This window comes from Oncorhynchus kisutch, linkage group LG9, assembly GCF_002021735.2.
Source record: "Oncorhynchus kisutch isolate 150728-3 linkage group LG9, Okis_V2, whole genome shotgun sequence".
NCBI lineage: Eukaryota > Metazoa > Chordata > Actinopteri > Salmoniformes > Salmonidae > Oncorhynchus > Oncorhynchus kisutch.
The window spans coordinates 12631746-12651883 of NC_034182.2; the positions used below are offsets into that span (position 1 = coordinate 12631746).

The following is a 20138-nucleotide window of genomic DNA, read 5'->3' on the forward strand; positions in this document are numbered from 1 at the left end:
GTGTCTCCTTCCTGAGCGGTATGACGGCTGCATGGTCCCATGGTGTTTATACTTGCATACTATTGTTTGTACAGATGAATGTGGTACCTTCAGGTGTTTGGAAATTGCTCCCAAGGATGAACCAGACTTTTAGAGGTCTTAGCTGATTTCTTTTGATTTTCCCATGATGTCAAGCAAAGAGGCACTGAGTTTGAAGGTAGGCCTTGAAATACATCCACAGGTACACCTCTAATTGACTAAAATGATGTCAATTAGCCTATCAGAAGCTTCTAAAGCCATGACATAATTTTCTGGAATTTTCCAAGCTGTTTAAAGGCACAGTCAACTTAGTGTAAACTTAGTGTAAACTTCTGACCCATTGGAATTGTGATACAGTGAATTATAAATGAAATAATCTGTCTGTAAACAATTGTTGGAATAATTACTTGTGTCATGCACAAAGTAGATGCCCTAACCGACTTGCCAAAACTATAGTTTGTTAACAAGAAATTTGTGGAGTGGTTATATATTTAGAGGCTATATGCACATTACTTTTGAGCTGGATAGTGCCATACAGTGCCATATAGTGCCATATACTGTATACATATACTGTACTGTATATATATATATATATATATATATATATATATATATATATATATATATATACATACAGTACAGTATATGTATACAGTATATGGCACTGTATATATATATATATATATATATATACACACCTTATCTAGTCAAACTATGGTATTGCATATGTCTTCCATCTGGTATGGTATTCTCTTGCAGGTAATATGTGAAGTGGCCCTGTGTAGAGGAGAAGTTGACCCCCGATTACCCATCAGCCAGCCTGATTTTCGCCTTGTCTCTCAACTGCTGGGACTTATCATACAGAATTCCTGATCACATACACTACATGCATTTCCTTGATTCATAGACAGACGTACTTATTCTCATGTGTTTTTAGAATTATACTGTATATCAGGGTTTCACAAACTATGGGTCGGGACTTAAAGTGGGCCCTGTGCATGTGAGATGTGGGTAGTGAGATATGAGAATACATCTACAATCACACTGTATTTTTTTATTTGGGTCATTGGAGGACAATTTGGGTCACAGAGGAAGGTCAACTGGACATATACTCTATTAAACACTCTCACAGACATAGGGACAGGACATTGCTCTGGGAAAGTGCTCCTTTGTCTGAGTGGTGTGTGGTTTCTGAATGACCTTAGAAGTTTCCCTCCTGTGTGGTTGGGTACTGTACATACTTGTGTTTATGTCTTTGCTCTTGGTGAGATGTACGATGCGAGGCATCTCACTCTTCTCTTCTCTCCTACACACGGCCTTGTTCTCAGGTTAACTGTCATGTAATGGCAGTCAGAATGGTCAGATTGGTCGTAATAAAATGTATGAATTTAATCAAGGTACTGCACATCTCACTTTCTAGGATATTCAGCTTACACTAGAAATAATAAATATTCCACTTGTTGAGCAAAAGGCATGTTCTACCGATGTACCTTATTACCCTAGTAAATGATATAGGCCTACTGATTTGTAAGACCTTGTGTGCAGTATTTACTTAGACACATTATCGTTTTGATCAGAATTGAATGCATTTATTTAGATTTGATTGTGTATCATCATCTTACTCTCTGTGAGCGAAGGATTGACCTTGGTAAATGGCCTAAAATAAAGTTACTATCCAGCTCTATTGTTTATATCTTGTGTCGTCCAGCTTCACGGGAGACAACATCTATAATATTTGAAAATAAAACCTATATGTTATGTCATGTCCCCCACATATATAATACTTTATCATCAACTTAAACATGTTTTATTTTAAAGTATTTGATCCAGCGGAACTGTCCTATTGCCTTCTACAATGAATCACGGACTTATATTAGCGACGGACCGGAAGCAGCGTGCACTTAAGGATTTCGGTTACTGCATCATGTAAGTTGAATTAACTTACTGTATGTCCTTAAATATCAATGATGATAAACAACAACAAGCATGCTAATATTTTGTAGGACAAGTGTACTTTTTATGGCAGTTTATGTCTCGGCCCTATTATTATCTATCTTTTCACTCGCATTGCAACTAATGTAGCGTGCTAGCTGGGCATGACTGTAACATCAGTAGATGTTACAATGTAACGTTAGCAACCATTTACCCATGGTTATAATGCGATACAATTTATCTTTATGGAGACAATGTAAGTTAGCTAGACCTATTTCAAGCAGAAGTCGGTATTATTATTGTCTTCGATTGTAGCTAGCTAGGTATTTGAAGAATGATAGCTAGATACCCACTGGGACAGCTAACCAACTTATGACAGGTGTGACTATAGAAGAAAGACAATTGTGTCCATGTAACTTAAAGCTCTAACTAATGCTCATAGCCTCATCTTGAGATGAAGTCAACTCGATACTCTTTCTTACAGTCTGTCTACTTTACTATCATACAGTCCGTCCAGCAAACAAAGAGGATGTTGAGAAACGGAGCAGCACAGGTAAGTGTGCAGCACAAATACTCCAGCCGTTCCCCCTTAATCGCTACTCTACTTTACTTTTGTGGCTGTGACTCCTTGGCTGACTGTAGTGTGTTTTTATGCCTCTTCCCTGCAGGTTTTCAGACAGCTGGTCAGACACCAGTCTACAGACACCAGCCTGATCCTGGAGAGATGTGAGTATAGACCGTCAGGGCACTTTCTCAGGTTTCTCATCTATCGAACACAAACAGCCCAGACCAGCTGATGTCTGTCCGCTCCTCTGTCTTCCCCCATTAGCTTTGACATGTGTACACCTTGATGTCTTCCCCTGTGGCTTTGACAAGTGTGCACTCCTCTTTGCCCCCCCCCCCCCTCACACACACACACACACACAGCGATTAACCGTGTTCAGCTGCTGGGCCGCGTGGGGCAGGACCCTGTCATGAGACAGGTGGAGGGGCGGAACCCCGTTACCATCTTCTCCATGGCAACCAATGAGATGTGGCGCTCCGGGGACGTGGAGACGTCCCCCGCAGGAGATGTCAGCCAGAAGACGACGTGGCATCGTGTGTCAATCTTCAAGCCTGGTCTTAGGGATGTGGCCTACCAGTATGTCAAGAAAGGGTATGTGTGTTTTTCACTCTGTGTTCCCCTGTATACTGTGGGTTGTCAATTTCTCGGGCTTAGTTTCTATTTCTCTGGGGACTAGGAGCCTGATAACTTAAACTTTTTCTGTCTTATCTACTTATTTCTAGAAGTATCATCCGTGTGTTTACTGCAAAGACAACTGGTCTTATAACAATCCGCGGAAAACATATCAGTAACACATTCCTTGGTTCTGTGTGCCCCCGTTGTAGGTCGAGGGTTTTGGTGGAGGGGAAGTTGGACTACGGGGAGTACGTAGACAAGAACAACGTCAGACGCCAGGCTACCACCATCATCGCAGGTGAGAGAGGGGAACACGCACTCAGACACATTTCACATTCACTGGCATTTTATATTTTCATTACAATAAAACATGTCAATATTTTCCCTTCTACAGACAACATTGTATTTTTAAGCGACAACATTCGAGGGAAGGATCAATGAGGGATGTGGCGATCTTCATCTAGGAGGAAGACTGAAGCTCTTTCTGTGTAGCTACTCTATTGTCTATATATTAACTGACTGTGGAAGAAGCTGTGTGCCTGCTAACTAAATGGGACAGAACACAGTGTAACACCTCTCTGTTGATTGTAGTGAATGATAGAGGACTATCTGTCCCATTATGACGTCGGTGAGCGGACGGGCAGCACCATTGAGGCCATCTCCATTTTGAAGTAGTCAATTTTCTTATACTACTTCTATGAGTTGGTAAACAAACTGAAATGGTTCATACTGCCAGCTGGAATGCGTTGTTTGAACAGGTGTAAAGCCAAGTGGAGATTTACTGCCACCTGCAGTTATGGAATGTTCGCTCGTGAGTGTAATTCATTGGCTGATGCCCTGGATGGAATTATGTGATCCTTCCTTAACCCATAGGAGGTACCACCCAGTTGACTACTTCAAAATGGTGAAAGTCCTCAATGGCACTGCCCATGCTAAAACATGCTTATGGTTACTAAAGTCCTCTCATTCTCTGAGCGCGCCAGAGTATACCTAGACATGGGGTCACATGTATGTATTCTATCCCCCAAAATGTTTGTTACTACTGTATAATCTTAGTTTACGTCCATTTGCGCTACTCTTGTTGCAGTACTATTAATGTAACTGCTGTTCAAAGCAGAGCGAAGGATCAGGCCTTAAAGGTGAGCAGTTAGTTGTTTTCCCAGAGAAGCCAGATAACAGATGAGAAATAAATGGGTGATGTGTGACTGACTCTCATCCACATAATGCTGTACCCAAAACTAGGATTATGTGCCAGTTTCAAATAGAATGTTATACCACCTGTTTTCATCTCAGCATGCCTTTCTGTTCTATTTTAAAGATAGATTGAAACTTGTAACTATTTGTTTCGTTTTGGTTTCCACCCTACTTTTTTTTTTGTTCTTCCTGAAATCACCAGATTCTCACCTCAATTCTGTCTGGGCAAAGTTTGTACTCATGTTGTTTAATGTACATGTAGGTAGAATATATATTTTTTCTCTGGTACTTTAGCCTCTTAATTTCAATATCCACACATTAGTGGAACATGTTTCTTAGCAGAATGTCCTCTTTGACCTGTTCCTTGGCAGACCACTCAGGAATTGCAGAAAAAGTTAAGTTATTGCAGCAGAAAGTTGGCTACTCAAGCGCTTATTTTTTAAGAGCTTTAACTTGATTGGTTGATTTGCATTCCAGGGAGGCCGTGTTTAGAATGAACAATTCTTGTCTTTCTCTGATTTGTTACGAAACGTACGTTAATGTGATGTAGTTGGCTTATTCGCTTGTCAATCAAATACTCGGGCTCAAATGCTTTGGATTGGTCGCAGAACCCTGTCAGTCACAGACGGTCAGACTAGAATATAATAGAAGGACTCGTTCGATTGGTATGACGCAGATGGACAGGAGTGTTTTTTTTTTTTGCAGTGTGGAAGTTACAAATTCTCAAATTTCTGACCGAAATTATTGCAAAGTTTTCATGTGAACAGTTTCTCCACATACATTGTAGATGTGTATCCATTGCGTTGTATGTTGCCCTTTATCTTGATACAACCTACGCAAATGGAATGCAAACCCTGTAGTGTTTTAGTCTAATTAGATATCGCTACTCTTGTCCCCGCCCCCACCCACATTCCTGCCTGTCTGGTCTGTTCTGGTGGTGGGCAGCAAACTGCATCAAGGAAAAAGTCCATGGAACTCTGTGCAAAGAAAATAAACAAGAGCCAACACGTCTTCTTCTAACGCTATTTTTCACCTTTAATATTGTAATTCGGAGATAACTGCTTTGTTGGCAGCACTGCTGCGTATATTACGGCGTTGTAGTTACATCAACTGCATAACTACGTTTCTTCACTGAAGTTGAATTAACTACGTGGACAGAGTAAAAACCTAACATTCTTCGGTTGATATCGCTGTAAAGTGTGAAGGAGTGTATTTGCTATCTGCGCTGCAAAGTATCATCATCAAGGGAACTGTCATCTAACGACACATTAGGAATCAGAGCGGTCGCATCGCCAAGGATGGAAATATTGGACAGTACTGAGTCCTTTTTACACTGGGATAGGAATCTCAGTGAGCTCTCGGAGCCTGGAGAAAACGAACATGTCTTATACAGCACAGTAAGTTATATATAGGCAAATATTATAAACAATACGAACCATTATTCCACTGCCACACTTGTCAATAGCACTTTTCTTATTATTGATTGCCATACCAAGGTTCTCAAGGTTTCACTGGGGTGTTGACGTCAGTGAAAATGTGCCATCCAGTTTATTTGATTTTGTTAGGAATTTCAATTGAGTCTGCTATTTTCAATGCAAACTATGATTCGCCTCTTCCTTGCCCTACATCGACCCCATCATGAGTGGGGTAGGTCGATGGGCTAATTGATAAGTTATTCGGTTTGTGGTGACAGAGTTAATGATGGATGGGAACAAGACACTTACTGTACACTAGGCTGAGACTTTCTCTGCTGTCTATATTTGGTGTGACTGACTACATTTCCGTTACTTCTTCCAGTGCCTTAGATTAGTGTACTAGCTGGAATCTTGAAACCTCAGCGAATCCACACCATGCTGATCTTTTATCTGTGTATTGGACCAAGTCCACCCTTCTGCCATCTACACCTTCCTAGTTCCAATGTGCTATAACGTGCACCAGTGTTGTGGCCCCCAGCAAAGCCATTGTTCTTAACCCACAACAGGGAACTGTGTACACAGACCTGCAGAACCGTACAGCCTGTGTGAGTAGTAAATCCCAGGCTTTGTGAGAAGAAACTGTACAGCCTCTGTGTGAGGGAGTAGCAGTGTGTGTTTGTGAGGGAGTAGCAGGCTGTGTGTGGGGGGTGGGTATAATTTGTGGAACGTTCCAACAGGAATCTGTTCCAAAAACTTCGTAAAGTACAAGGTTGCCAACAAACAACGCATACAAAGTAGCACGGTCAATCACCTAGCTAACTAGCTGCCGAATAGGCATCAACTCACCACGAAGTTTATTCTTAATGTTTGTCGGTTGGTGTGTGTGTGCGGAGAAAAGGTTGATCATCTCAGATGGCAAGAGAACAGAGCAGGGTCTTTGTTCAAGACTCCCATGCCCCCCCCCCCCCCCCTCTCCATTCCTTGGGTTTGAAGCCTACACACACACTCTCACTTTCTCTCCCTGGGGTTTGTTGACATGGCATATCTCACAACAATGCCAACTGTTCTCAGCTGCAGAGCAGAGCTCTCACCTCCCCTGTTACTGATTGGTATGTGTGTGTACTCTTGAGACCCCAGTCTGGATCTCCCGTCAGTAAGGAGGGCACATCTCTCTGCGTGTCCCTCCCACTGGGCACAGACCAACGTTGAATCATCACGTAGGAAGACTGGACGTTGAGCATACATCGGTGCTTTACATTGAAATACAATAATTTTATGCCATTCCGTTTCTATTGATTTATTAAGGCCGGAATTCAATCCAATCAATTTCTTATGTTTCATATACCCAGGGCCGATCAGTCCTTAGAAAAACGACAGCGTGACGCTAACACTTACAGTAGCAAAGGCAACTTATAGGACAGACAGTTGGCTGACTTAGGCAGAAAAGCTCATATAGACTTGATGGCAGACACCGATGTGCTTTTTGCTTACAGAGGAGTTCTCAAAGAGAATGTATCGCTGCCCTAAATATTTACGAAGCGCTACAGTCCGTTTTTTTTCCCCCGCAAACATCTAGAATACGTCGTTGTTCGTTGTCATGCACCCGTGGCCTGTTTTTGGTCTTATTCGGGTAAATCCCGTAGTTTAGCCTGTCGAATATCAGACAGCTGCAATATAGCTTTGTTTCTATAATACATTTTCCAGACATGATTCATCCTCTCCTGTCTAGGTACAGACATTTATATTTTGCGTACAGCCTACCCGCCGTTCTACATAAACGAATCGAGTAGCAGCCTTGTGTGACGATCAAAGGAGGAGCTCTCTAGGATCTAGTCATAAATCTATGGATTTATAATACTCGGTCATTATCATCTCTGTGTATATTTTTCCTGCGTACATCGTGGTATTATAAAAGTTGAAGGGAAATTCCGATTGACGTCCTCACCGTTCTCTCACAGCCCTACTGCGGAACTTACAACTTAGAACTTAGATCGAGCCATTGTGCAGACCGTAGTGATAGACCTCTAGTGAGAACATTGTTTTATCGCTACACTCTTAGGAAAAAAAGTGTTCCAAAAGGTTTCTTCAGTTGTTCCCACAGGAGAACCCTTTTTGGTTCCGTGTAGAACTCTCTGTGGAAAGGGTTCTACATAAAACCCAAAGGCTTCTACTTGGAACCTGAAGGCTTCTACTTGGAATCAAAAATGGTTCTCCTTTGGGGACTGCGGAAGAACCCTTTTTAGGTTCTAGATGGCCCCCCCCCCCCCCCCCCCCCCTAAGTGTATGGTGGAGACTGGAGACACAGGCCGTACTGTTAGAGCTACTGAAGAGAACATAGAAGGCGTTTTTTGTGAATGAGCCATGTCACTACTGAGTCAGTGAGGTCATAGCAGTGATTAGTTAGGGAAAGCCCATCAACAGCTCTGCTACTTCAGCTCACCCTGCCTAGGCACTCGGATGACAGGAAGTCCCTGGTCTAAGATTCCTACATCTGAAGCCACCGGCCGCCCACAAGAGAACGTCTGTATGCCCAAAACCAACATCTCTGCCACCCGCCAGGCATGCCTCTGTGTTTGTTCTGTCCATATTTAAGAAAGAGTAAGAGCTACAGGAGGGGTCAGGGAGTAGAGATAGGCCTGAATGGGCAGATTGTATTTCTCTGGGTCTGAATACTAAAATTACTTTATAGATATGTTTTGTGTAGTCTATTAACATGTGGACATATTCATAACCCATTATGTCTAGGAGTGTTCAGTGGAAACACTATAACTGGTTTAAACTGATCTGAGTTGAGTGTAGTGACGCCAAAGGCAGCAGGATCACCCTGACATGCAGGTTTGGTTATGCAGGTTACTGAAGCCTCCCCTGTGGTGTCATGCGAATATTCTCTCTGAGAAAGTTAATCGCCAGAGGACATAAGGTGCAATACATCAATCAGCTCAGAGATGTATTAAGAGGGGGGGGTAGATGGAGGGTACGGTTGGCAGTCTTATTTTAATAGAGCCCTCTTTCTCTCTCTCAGTATAGTATGTGCCGGTTGGACATGCCGATGAAGGACAGGGCACACACACACACACATGCTCTGCTAGTCAAACAGAGAGTGGGCGCTCTCATGTTGTGTGTGTGGACAGAGTGATGCCTGTTCTCCACTGGTGCAGGGCAGCCTTATCCTGTGTGGCCCCTCATAACAGGCCGACACCCCCACCTCCTCTCTCTCCCCGCCAGGCTGAAAGGGCCGTCTGTGTGATGTCTGCTGGGAGAGAGGGTCACAGTCTGGGACACACACACATGGCACACGTGTGTGAACGCACGAGCACACATTCACACTCACAACACCACATTCACTCACTGCCCTAACCCAGTTCAATATCAGCACCTTCATTTCAGGAGAGGATCATTTCCGTGGGAGAGGACATGCACAGGTTTGGTGCTGTTTTTCTGTGTGTGTGTGTGTGTCAAACATTCATATGAACGGAGTGTGTTAAGCACCGTGTACTTTGCATATATTAGACAGCCTGTCAATCAGCTTTTTCTGTGATGATGGTGATGTGCTTTGACGTGTGTGGTTTTTGTATGTTTGTCCCTGTTCCAGCCCTACCCATGGGCTCGTGTTTATATATAGCTGTGTTTCTGTCATGCCACACCTCTTTTCTTCCCTCCCTCTGCATGTCACTGTCAGTTAGTCCTCCCAGGCATGTGAGGCGCTTTGTGATCAGGAACAAATCATATTTCTCTACAGCAGATATTTAGATGTAGAATAATTTACAGTTGAAGTCGGAAGTTTACATACACCTTAGCCAAATACATTTAAACTCAGTTTTTTCACAATTCCTGACATTTAATCCTAGAAACATTCCCTGTCTTAGCTCAGTTAGGATCACCACTTTTTTTTAAAGAATGTGACATGTCAGAATAATAGTAGAGAGGATGATTTATTTAAGCTTTTATTTCTTTCATCACATTCCCAGTGGGTCAGAAGTTTACATGCACTCAATTTGTATTTGGTAGCAATGCCTTTAAATAGTTTGCCTTGGGTCAAACGTTTCGAGTAGCCTATCACAAGCTTCCCACCATAAGTTGGGTGAATTTTGGCCCATTCCTCTTGACAGAGCTGTTGTAACTGGGTCAGGTTTGTAGGCTTCCTTGATTGCACACACTTTTTTCAGTTCAGCCCACAAATTTTCTATAGGATTGAGGTCAGTGCTTTGTGATGGCTACTCCAATACCTTGACTTTGTTGTTCTTAAGCCATTTTACCACAACTTTGGAAGTATGCTTGGGGTCATTGTCTATTTGGAAGACCCATTTGCGACCAAGCTTAAACTTCCTGACTGATGTCTTGAGATGTTGCTTCAATATATCCACATAATTTTCCTTCGTCATGATACCATCTATTTTGTGAAGTGCACCAGTCCCTCCTGCAGCAAAGCACTCCCACAACATGATGCTGCCACCCCCGTGCTTCACGGTTGGGATGGTGTTCTTCGTCTTGCAAGCATCTCCATTTTTCCTCCAAACATAACGATGGTCATTATGTCCAAATAGTTCTATTTTGTTTCATCAGACCAGAGGGCATTTCTCCAAAAAGTACTATCTTTGTCCTCATGTGCAGTTGCAAACCGTAGTCTGGCTTTTTATGGCGGTTTTGGAGCAGTGGCTTCTTCCTTGCTGAGCGGCCTTTCAGGTTATGTCGATCTAGGACTCGTTTTACTGTGGATATAGATACTTTCGTACCTGTTTCCTCCAGCATCTTCACAAGGTCCTTTGCTGTTGTTCTGGGATTGATTTGCACTTTTCGCACCAAAGTACGTTCATCTCTAGGAGACAAAACGCGTTTCCTTCCTGAGTGGGATGACAGCTGCATGATCCTATGGTGTTTATACTTGCGTATGATTGTTTGTACAGATAAACGTGGTACCTTCAGGCGTTTGGAAATTGCTCCCAAGGATAAAACAGACTTGTGGAGGTCTACCATTTCTTTTGATTTTCCCATGATGTCAAGCCAAGAGGCACTGAGTTTGAAGGTAGGCCTTGAAATGTATCCACAGGTACACCTCCAATTGACTCAAATTATTTCAATTAGCCTATCCGAAGCTTATAAAGCCATGACATCATTTTCTGGAATATTCCAAGCTGTTTAAAGGCACAGTCAACTTAGTGTATGCAAACTTCTGACCCACTGGAATTGTGATACAGTGAATTAAAAGTGAAATTATCTGTCTGTAAACAATTGTTGGAAAAGTGACTTGTCATGCACAAAGTAGATGTCCTAACCAACTTGCCAAAACTATAGTTTGTTAACAAGAAATGTGGAGTGGTTAAACAAGTTTTAATGACTCCAACCTAAGCGTATGTAAACTTCCGACTTCAACTGTATGTCATGTTGCTATTCTGTTTTATACAACAGGTGGTTCTAAGCCTGAATTCTGATTTGGTTAAAACCGCATTCCAGCCAGTGTCTATTCCACAAGTTACCGCCAGCTAAATCCGTGGCGTTAAAATGCCTATTTACTCTGTTTCATCTGACTGTGCAATCCATTGTCTCATCAGTCCAGCCAGGCAATTTATAAACTTGCTCTCTACTATAAAAAAAACATTTAGACATTCTCACATTTCTTTTAGCCTAACATTTAGCTTTAAACAGTGGAGATTTGTATAAACCTGCATATTCGATCTCCAGATATCCCATAGTAATGTCCCAGTTTAACTCAGCCAGTCGAAATCACGAATCAGCATCATTTATATAGAAAGAACTATCAATAGAAAACAGGTAAAACTGCTAGTTTAGTTTGCGGTCTTTCCACTTTCAGTTTGAAGTGATTGTGTTAGCTGTGTAGGTTGGTTAGCTCCTCTGAACAAGTGTCCTGACGAGAGAGCTCTTTTTCTATTGCAGCCATTAGCTCATTGTTATGGATGTATCCAAATAAATCTCACTAGAAAACAGCTTAAACAAATGCAAATTGAGCTACTTTTCTGTTATTCTGGCTGCACTGTTTGATGTGTCTTAGCCGTAGTTGGCTAGCTTGCAAGCAAGGGATAAAAACGTCGCCATCCTGTATGGCAATGGAACATCTAGAACGAACGGCTCGGTCGTGTCCATAGATACAGAACAAAAAGACTGAACGACTGGGTCACGTCTCTGGCAACCGAACCGATGGAACGTACAACCAGACGGCTTGGGTAGCAACCTTTTAGTTTTGTGTCAGTGCGAATATATCTTCCAAACACCGGCTTCCTCAGCATTATCACTTAAATAAGCTCCAGGGTGAGGTGCTGTACTGGATATTCTGGTTCTTCAGGCAATAGTCAAAACAATAACAATCCCATTAGAAAGATGACCCCCTCGTTTTTTCAGGCGGGTTTTCTCCTTCCTCGCTATGGTGTTGTTGTTGGGTGCCTCTTCCTCAAATTCATAAATCCTTATTGAAGAGAAACCATCCGTGATACTGGAAGGTACCTGTACCATGCTCAACTTCCTGTCACGTAACCATGGCAACGGCTGCTCTTTAACCATGTCTGCTTTGGAAACGGCACCTTTTTTTTTGCTTTTCTGGTGCACTACTTCCGACCAGAGTTTCTCCAACCCCTCCACAGTGAAGTCTTCCTCCACATTCCATGTAGCTTTTCTTCTGCTCTGAAGCCAGACATTCATAGTTACTGTAAGGTTGTAATTAGTGTGTGAGTGTGAGAGGGGTCATTACTCCTAACCCACAGCAGCTAGCTTAGCTTCCACACTCTACAGCACAGCTACATTTACACTCACCCTTTCTTTCTTCCCCTCACTTGAGGCCCTGGTTAGCTGTTAACTGGTACTGTGTGTGTCTCTCTCTGTCTCTCTCTCGCTCTCTCTGTGTGTCTCTCTGTGTGTGTCTCTCTCTGTGTGTGTGGTGTCTATGTTTCTCTTTAGAGTAGGGCATGGTGTCCCAGCCCTAAAAAGGGAGAGGAGCCAAATCTACCATAGCCTAGTAAGGATATTTTTTGGCCTAGTATTCAGAGTTCTGCAACACGATCCAGTGATTGTACTCCTATTTCCCTGCTCTCTGTGTCGTCTTACCACTGACTTCTGAGTAGCCCTACATTCACTGAAGAACTTCAGTGCCACCGACACGGTCAGCTACCAAAGACTGCGGGCTCTCCTTCTCCATGGCCGATGTGAGTAAAACATTTAAACGTGTTAACCCTCGCAAGGCGGCCGGCCCAGATGGCATCCCTAGCCGCGTCCTCAGAGCATGTGCAGACCAGCTGGCTGGTGTGTTTACGGACATGTTCAATTATTCCCTGTCCCAGTCTGCTGTCCCCACATGCTTCAAGATGGCTACCATTGTTCCTGTTCCCAAGAAAGCAAAGGTACCTGAACTAAATGACTATCGCCCCTTAGCACTCACTTCTGTCTTCATGAAGTGCTTTGAGAGACTAGTCATCGATATTATCACCTCCACCCTAGACCCACTTAAATGTTCTTTTCAGACGATGCAATCGCCATCACACTGCCCTATCCCATCTGGACAAGAGGAATACCTATGTAAAAATGCTGTTCATTGACTACAGTCCAGCATTCAAAACCATAGTACCCTCCAAAACTCATCATTAAGCTTGAGACCCTGGGTCTCGAACCTGCCCTATGCAACTGGGTCCTGGACTTCCTGACGGGCCACCCCCAGGTGGTGAAGGTAGGAAACAACATCTCCACTCCGCTGATCCTCTACACTGTTGTCCCACAAGGGTGCGTTCTCAGCCCCATCCTGTACTCCCTGTTCACCCACGACTGCGTGGCCATTTCACTACACTCGCAGTAACATCTACTAATCATGTGTATGTGACCAATAACATTTTATATGATTTGCATTTAAAACGAGCCGTTTAGGATTGAATCAGGGCACAGTAGTTTGTGTTTTAATCTTCTTCTTTTTTTTATCGCCTAGCACCCATTTCCTGGGCTGTTCACACGTGTTCACTCCATATCCTCCATCCCTTCCATCTCTCTCACCCGCTCCCTATTTAACCCTATAACCTACTCCTTCCTCTATCCCTGCTTTTGCTCCTCTCTTCCCTCGAGGCCGGGTGGGGGAAGGGACAGCCAAGGGGAACATGCCTGCTCCTGCCCCATAGTCTAAACACAAAGCTCCTTCACCTCTCTGATCCCTCTGTCTCCCTGCATTTTGACATTGACATAATTTTCCCTATTAGACGATGTCAACCAGAGAGACACGTATTGAGTGCTTTCCAAACAACTTAATACATGCATGATTCAACAAGTTGTTTCTCTCAGCAGGCATGTATAAGCTTTTCGCTGGAAGCCCTTATGCTGAAGGGGACTGTGACTCCATTTAACAACACCCACTACACTTACACAGAGCGAACGCTTGGTCAACAGTTGAAGGACGTCAGTGGGGCAGAGTGACTGCATGGCCGGTCACTGTGTCAGAGCAGGTTTGGGGTAAAGTTCAATGTCACCGAAGCGGGGTGTGTGAGTTTTGGACTCAATTAAGCTGCCTTGGTAGGAAACCATGGGAGACAGGAAGAGAGAGGGAGATAGAGTTTTCCAGACACTAGTCATCTTCCAGCCTCATGTGTCTCTCTCTCTATCTCTCTCTCGTGTTCCCTTCCCTCCCTCCGTCCCTATTTCCATCTCTGATCCTGCTGCTGTAGCCGGACTGTCAGTGGTGCGTGTGACTGATAACACTGTGAGTCACTGTCTGAACTTTGACCCCGAGGATGTTCAACTCATGAGCTCAACGGTCAGTCATTGAAGACGATCTGAGATTCCACCAACAGCCAATTCTATTTGCACCACTTTCACCTACTTTTATTTATTTTTTGCTGCTTTTTAAGTCGTCTTTTTCAAAACCCAACTGCCCTCCCTAAAGCCACGCAGGATACACACTTTCCCATTAAAGTGAACTGCTTTTCGAAAGCAGTGCACCGTATGGGCAAGAGAGTGCAAATCACCGGGGGGCGGTGAGAGGACGACGGCTCATAATCAATTATGGAATGAAGCGAATGGAACGGAATCGAGCACACGGAAGAGACGTGTTTGATGGGTTTGCTATCGTTCCATATGTTCCGTTCCAGCATTTCAGTTAAGGTGCCACCAGCCGCCTGTGGTGTCAATGTACCCTTTACTACACTGTAATGTAATTTAGCAATGTCCTATTATCATGCAGTAGTTCCCCCCCCCCCCCCCCCCCCCCCCCCGTCTCAATTCACACTACTTCTAGTGATTACCTTCCTGAAACACACAGTGTTGTGGACAGTCTACATATCACACTGGTTAAGCATCACTCCCACTGGTATTAGTATCCTGGAGTTACAGACAAACCCTTCCCCCTCTCCTCCACCTAAATCCTATCCGATCAGCATGGTCTCATCGGTCATTCGGACTCTTCGCCCTTCACCCTGCTCAAAGGGGGATAACTGGGTCACGTAGCGGCCGTTTTTCTTTGGTTGAAATCACAAACGTTTAAAATGTGACGAATGCTGCATGAGCTTCAGTGTTCTGTTAATGAAAACATAACATAACATTTTCTATCCTGTTTCTATGGAGGCTGACCATGGGATTGGATCGTAGCATTGCGTTAGTCCAAAGGATAGGAACACAACCCTGGCTTCAGTTGGTCCCTTCAGCCCCCCCCCCCCCCCCCCCCCCACCAGCCTGCCAGTCTGGAACCCCAGCAAACCCCCCAGTCTGAGCCCTGTTTCCTGGCCTCTGCCGTGCCGTCAGCCTTGATAACCCCCAGATACAGCTGGAGCTCCAGGCCTGGAGTGTGTTCATCCCTGCTGGGAATAACACCAATATCAGCCAACCACAACAGTCAGAACAGGGCCTCAGTCTTTATCGTTGTTGTTTTGAGTTGGTGATCTGTTGAAGACACCCTGTCCTTCCTGCTATCTGAGCCATCAGTCTTAGGGTTTAGAGTGTTAGAACGGGGACGTGCTGACTGTGATTCAATGAGTAATGCTACATGACTAGGTGGCAGGCATCCAAAGCAAATGTGTGTGTGTGTGTGTGAGTGTGTGAGTGTTTGTGTGTGTCATTTATCAGTGAGTCAGTACACAAGGAAGAGTCCAGGGCAAGGTACAGCCTCATGCGCACACACACAAGGAAGATGACCCTTGTGCCCATGTGGGCTGTGTGTGTGTGTGTGAGTAATTTCTTCCCTCTATTGGGGCACATCTGGTTTATGTTTTTCAAGGGAAGGTATTGCGTCATCAATTCCGCCTCTTCCCTTCCCCCGTGCTTGACCGACTTCCTCCCTTTGCCTAAACACACTAAACACACACAAACACACACACATCTATGCCCTGGGGGGTCAGAAATGACAGACCACCTTCTCATCACCCTCGACTTCAACATTAGCCCCGTGTGTGTGTCTGCAGAAACCATCCGTCTACCAGCTGGAGAAGGAGTCAAGAGAGTCAGCTTACAGCCCCTCACCCAAACACCCCTAACAACACCTCTCCCCCCATTACCTCACCCTTCTCTCACGCCCACCCCAGCTGCCTCTGTGCCAGGCCTAAGACCAAGAAGAGGCCTTCCCTCCCATCAGGAGCACCTCTGGAGCAGAGGGAGCCTAGCCCAACGACCCACACCCCCCTGCACGACTAGGCCACACACCACCACAACCCCACCACCCCAGCCCCCTCCTCCATTTTATGTCCCTGAATAGTCAAGGCAATGACTGAGAGAGGGAGAGGGCTGTGGTTCAGTAGGCCTCGACAGTCTAACCTCTCCCTAGAAGACTGCCAGAGCTTCATTCCTCTCTTCCCTTCTCCTCCTCTTCTTCTTCCTCTTGTGAAGCTAGTCAACACCCAACAGTTTGTTCACCATCACCATCATCATCTCACCAAACCATAACTGTCACACAACACATGATGACAAGGGACAAACATGATGGATAGGGGTGTGTCTGTCGGTGGTTGTCCTGGTAAGGGTCCAGATCTTCTGTGATTTCTGTGTGACAATCGCTGGGGTCGGCTGTTCTGTTGCTAGGAGACGTGAGCGCCAGTGATGGGGTTGTACATTTTCTGTTGGTTATGGATTCGATGTGACGTAGCCAGCAGTCCTTTCTCCTTTACCCTCCTACTTCCTCTTCTATAACCTTCTCTCCCCTCACCTCACCTCTCTTCCAACTTGTCTCCCCCTCTCCCCTCCTCTCTTTTCCCCTCTCCCCTTCCCCCTCTCTACTCCTGCCTACCTCTCTCTCTTCTCCCCTACCCAAACACAGGCCAGATGCAGGGTGAGACACTTTTTAGACAGTTAACACGAGGCCCATTTTGTGTGTTTGTGTGTGTGTTAGAGGTTGACCGATTTAATCGGAATGGACGATTTTAATTAGGGCTGATTTCAAGTTTTCATAACAATCGGTAATCTGCATTTTTGGACACCGATTATGGCCGATTACATTGCACTCCACGAGGAGACTGCGTGGCGGACTGACTACCTGTTATGCGAGTGCAGCAAGGAGCCAAGGTAAGGTGCTAGCTAGCATTAAACGTATCTTATATAAAACAATCAATCTTAACATAATCACTAGTTAACTACACATGGTTGATGATATCGCTAGTTTATCTAGCTTGTCCTGCGTTGCATATAATCGATGCAGTGCTTGTAAATTTATCATTGAATCACAGCCTACTTTGCCAAATGGGTGATTTAACAAGCGCATTTGCCCAAAAAACATTGTCGTTGCACCAATGTGTACCTAACCATAAACATCAATGCCTTTGTTAAAATCAATACACAAGTATATATTTTTAAACCTGCATATTTAGTTAATATTGCCTGTTCACATTAATTTCTTTTAACCAGGGAAATTGTGTCACTTCTCTTGCATTCTGTGCAAGCAGAGTCAGGGTATATGCAGCAGTTTGGGCCGCCTGGCTCGTTGCGAACTGTGTGAAGACCATTTCTTCCTCACAAACACCGTAATTAATTTGCCAGAATTGTACATAATTATGGCATAACATTGAAGGTTGTGCAATGTAACAGGAATATTTAGACTTAGGGATGCCACCCGTTAGATAAAATACAGAACGGTTCCGTATTTCACTGAAAGAATAAACGTTTAGTTTTCGAAATGATAGTTTCCGGATTTGACCATATTAATGACCTTTGACTCATTTCTGTGTGGTACTATATTATAATTAAGTCTATGATTTATATTTGATAGAGCAGTCTGACTGAGCGGTGGTAGGCAGCAGCAGGCTCGTAAGCATTCATTCAAACAGCACTTTCCTGCATTTGCCAGCAGCTGTTCGCTGTGCTTCAAGCATTGCGCTGTTTATGACTTCATGCCTATCAACTCCCGAGATTAGGCTGGCAATACTATAGTACCTATTAGAACATCCAATAGTCAAAGGTATATGAAATACAAATGGTATAGAGAGAAAATAGTCCTATAATAACTACAATCTAAAACTTCTTTCCTGGGAATGTTGAAGACTTTAAAGGAAAAGGAACCACCAGCTTTCATATGTTCTGAGCTTTTTTACATGGCACATATTGCACTTCTCCAACACTTTGTTTTTGCATTATTTAAACCAAATTGAACATGTTTCATTATTTATTTGAGACTTAATTGATTTTATTGATGTATTATATTAAGTTAAAATAAGTGAACTTTGCGACCTTTTGACACATTTCAGGCTTCAAACATAAAGATATAAAACTGTATTTTTTTGTGAAGAATCAACAACAAGTGGGACACAATCATGAAGTGGAACGCCATTTATTGGATATTTCAAACTTTTTTAACAAATCAAAAACCTTAAGTTAATACTTTGTAGCACCACCTTTTGCTGCGATTACAGCTGTAAGTCGCTTGGGGTATGTCTCTATCAGTTTTGCACATCGAGAGAATGAAATTTTTTCCCATTCCTCCTTGCAAATCAGCTCGAGCTCAGTGAGGTTGGATGGAGAGCATTTGTGAACAGCAGTTTTCAGTTCTTTCCACAGATTCTCGATTGGATTCAGGTCTGGACTTTGACTTGGCCATTCTAACACCTGGATATGTTTATTTTTGAACCATTCCATTGTAGATTTAGCTTTATGTTTTGGATCATTGTCTTGTTGGAAGACAAATCTCCGTCCCAGTCTCAGGTCTTTTGCAGACTCCATCAGGTTTTCTTCCACAATGGTCCTGTATTTGGCTCCATCCATCTTCCCATCAATTTTAACCATCTTCCCTGTCCCTGCTGAAGAAAAGCAGGCCCAAACCATGATGCTGCCACCACCATGTTTGACAGTGGGGATGGTGTGTTCAGGGTGATGAGCTGTGTTGCTTTTACGCCAAACATAACGTTTTGCATTGTTGCCAAAAAGTTCAATTTTGGTTTCATCTGACCAGAGCACCTTCTTCCACATGTTTGGTGTATCCCAGGTGGCTTGTGGCAAACTTTAAACAACACTTTTTATGGATATCTTTAAGAAATGGCTTTCTTGCCACTCTTCCATAAAGGCCAGATTTGTGCAATATACGACTGATTGTTGTCCTATGGACAGAGTCTCCCACCTCAGCTGTAGATCTCTGCAGTTCATCCAGAGTGATCATGGGCCTCTTGGCTGCATCTCTGATCAGTCTTCTCCTTGTATGAGCTGAAAGTTTAGAGGGACGGCCAGGTCTTGGTAGATTTGCAGTGGTCTGATACTCCTTCCATTTCAATATTATCGCTTGCACAGTGCTCCTTGGGATGTTTAAAGCTTGGGAAATCTTTTTGTATCCAAATCCGGCTTTAAACTTCTTCACAACAGTATCTCGGACCTGCCTGGTGTGTTCCTGTAACGGCGTTCTTCGTTTGTTGAAAGAGAGTCGGACCGAAATGCAGCGTGGTGGTTACTCATGTTCTTTAATGAAGAAAAAGTGATACATGAAATAAATAAATAAATAAATACGAAAACAACAAACGGAACGTGAAACCTAATTACAGCCTATCTGGTGAAACTACACAGAGACAGGAACAATCACCCACGAAAGACAAAGCGAAACTCAGGCTACCTAAATACGGTTCCCAATCAGAGGCAACGAGAATCACCTGACAGCTGATTGAGAACCGCCTCAGGCAGCCAAGCTTATACAACACCCCTAATCAGCCGCGATCCCAAATACAACAAACCCCAATACGAAATACAACACGTAAACCCCTGTCACACCCTGGCCTGACCAAATATATATACCGAAAACACAAAACACTAAGACCAAGGCGTGACAGTTCCTTGTTCTTCATGATGCTCTCTGCGCTTTTAACAGACCTCTGAGACTATCACAGTGCAGGTGCATTTATACGGAGACTTGATTACACACAGGTGGATTGTATTTATCATCATTAGTCATTTAGGTCAACATTGGATCATTCAGAGATCCTCACTGAACTTCTGGAGAGAGTTTGCTGCACTGAAAGTAA

General features: G+C 43.7%; 2 protein-coding genes across 3 annotated transcripts in view; both read left to right on the forward strand.

The window, feature by feature from the left end:
• Nucleotides 1-1841: 1841 nt before the first annotated feature.
• Nucleotides 1842-5335, forward strand: LOC109896762 (single-stranded DNA-binding protein, mitochondrial-like). Of its 2 annotated transcripts, none has more exons than XM_020491094.2 (6): nt 1842-1944; nt 2435-2503; nt 2619-2676; nt 2878-3106; nt 3340-3428; nt 3525-5335. In XM_020491094.2, the coding sequence occupies exons 2-6, from the start codon at nt 2480-2482 to the stop codon at nt 3569-3571; spliced, it is 447 nt and encodes a 148-aa protein (XP_020346683.1). In that variant the 5' UTR covers nt 1842-1944; nt 2435-2479; the 3' UTR covers nt 3572-5335. The 2 variants fall into 2 exon arrangements, with proteins under 2 accessions (XP_020346683.1, XP_031687760.1); XM_031831900.1 differs by having other exon boundaries at nt 1869-1944; nt 2459-2503.
• Nucleotides 5237-20138, forward strand: part of LOC109896761 (cyclic AMP-responsive element-binding protein 3-like protein 2) — a 33486-nt gene continuing 18584 nt past the window's right edge. The window contains exon 1 of the mRNA XM_020491092.2: nt 5237-5721. Coding sequence (XP_020346681.1) covers nt 5623-5721 — 99 coding nt within the window. The 5' untranslated portion in view covers nt 5237-5622. The remainder of the gene's footprint in view (nt 5722-20138) is intronic.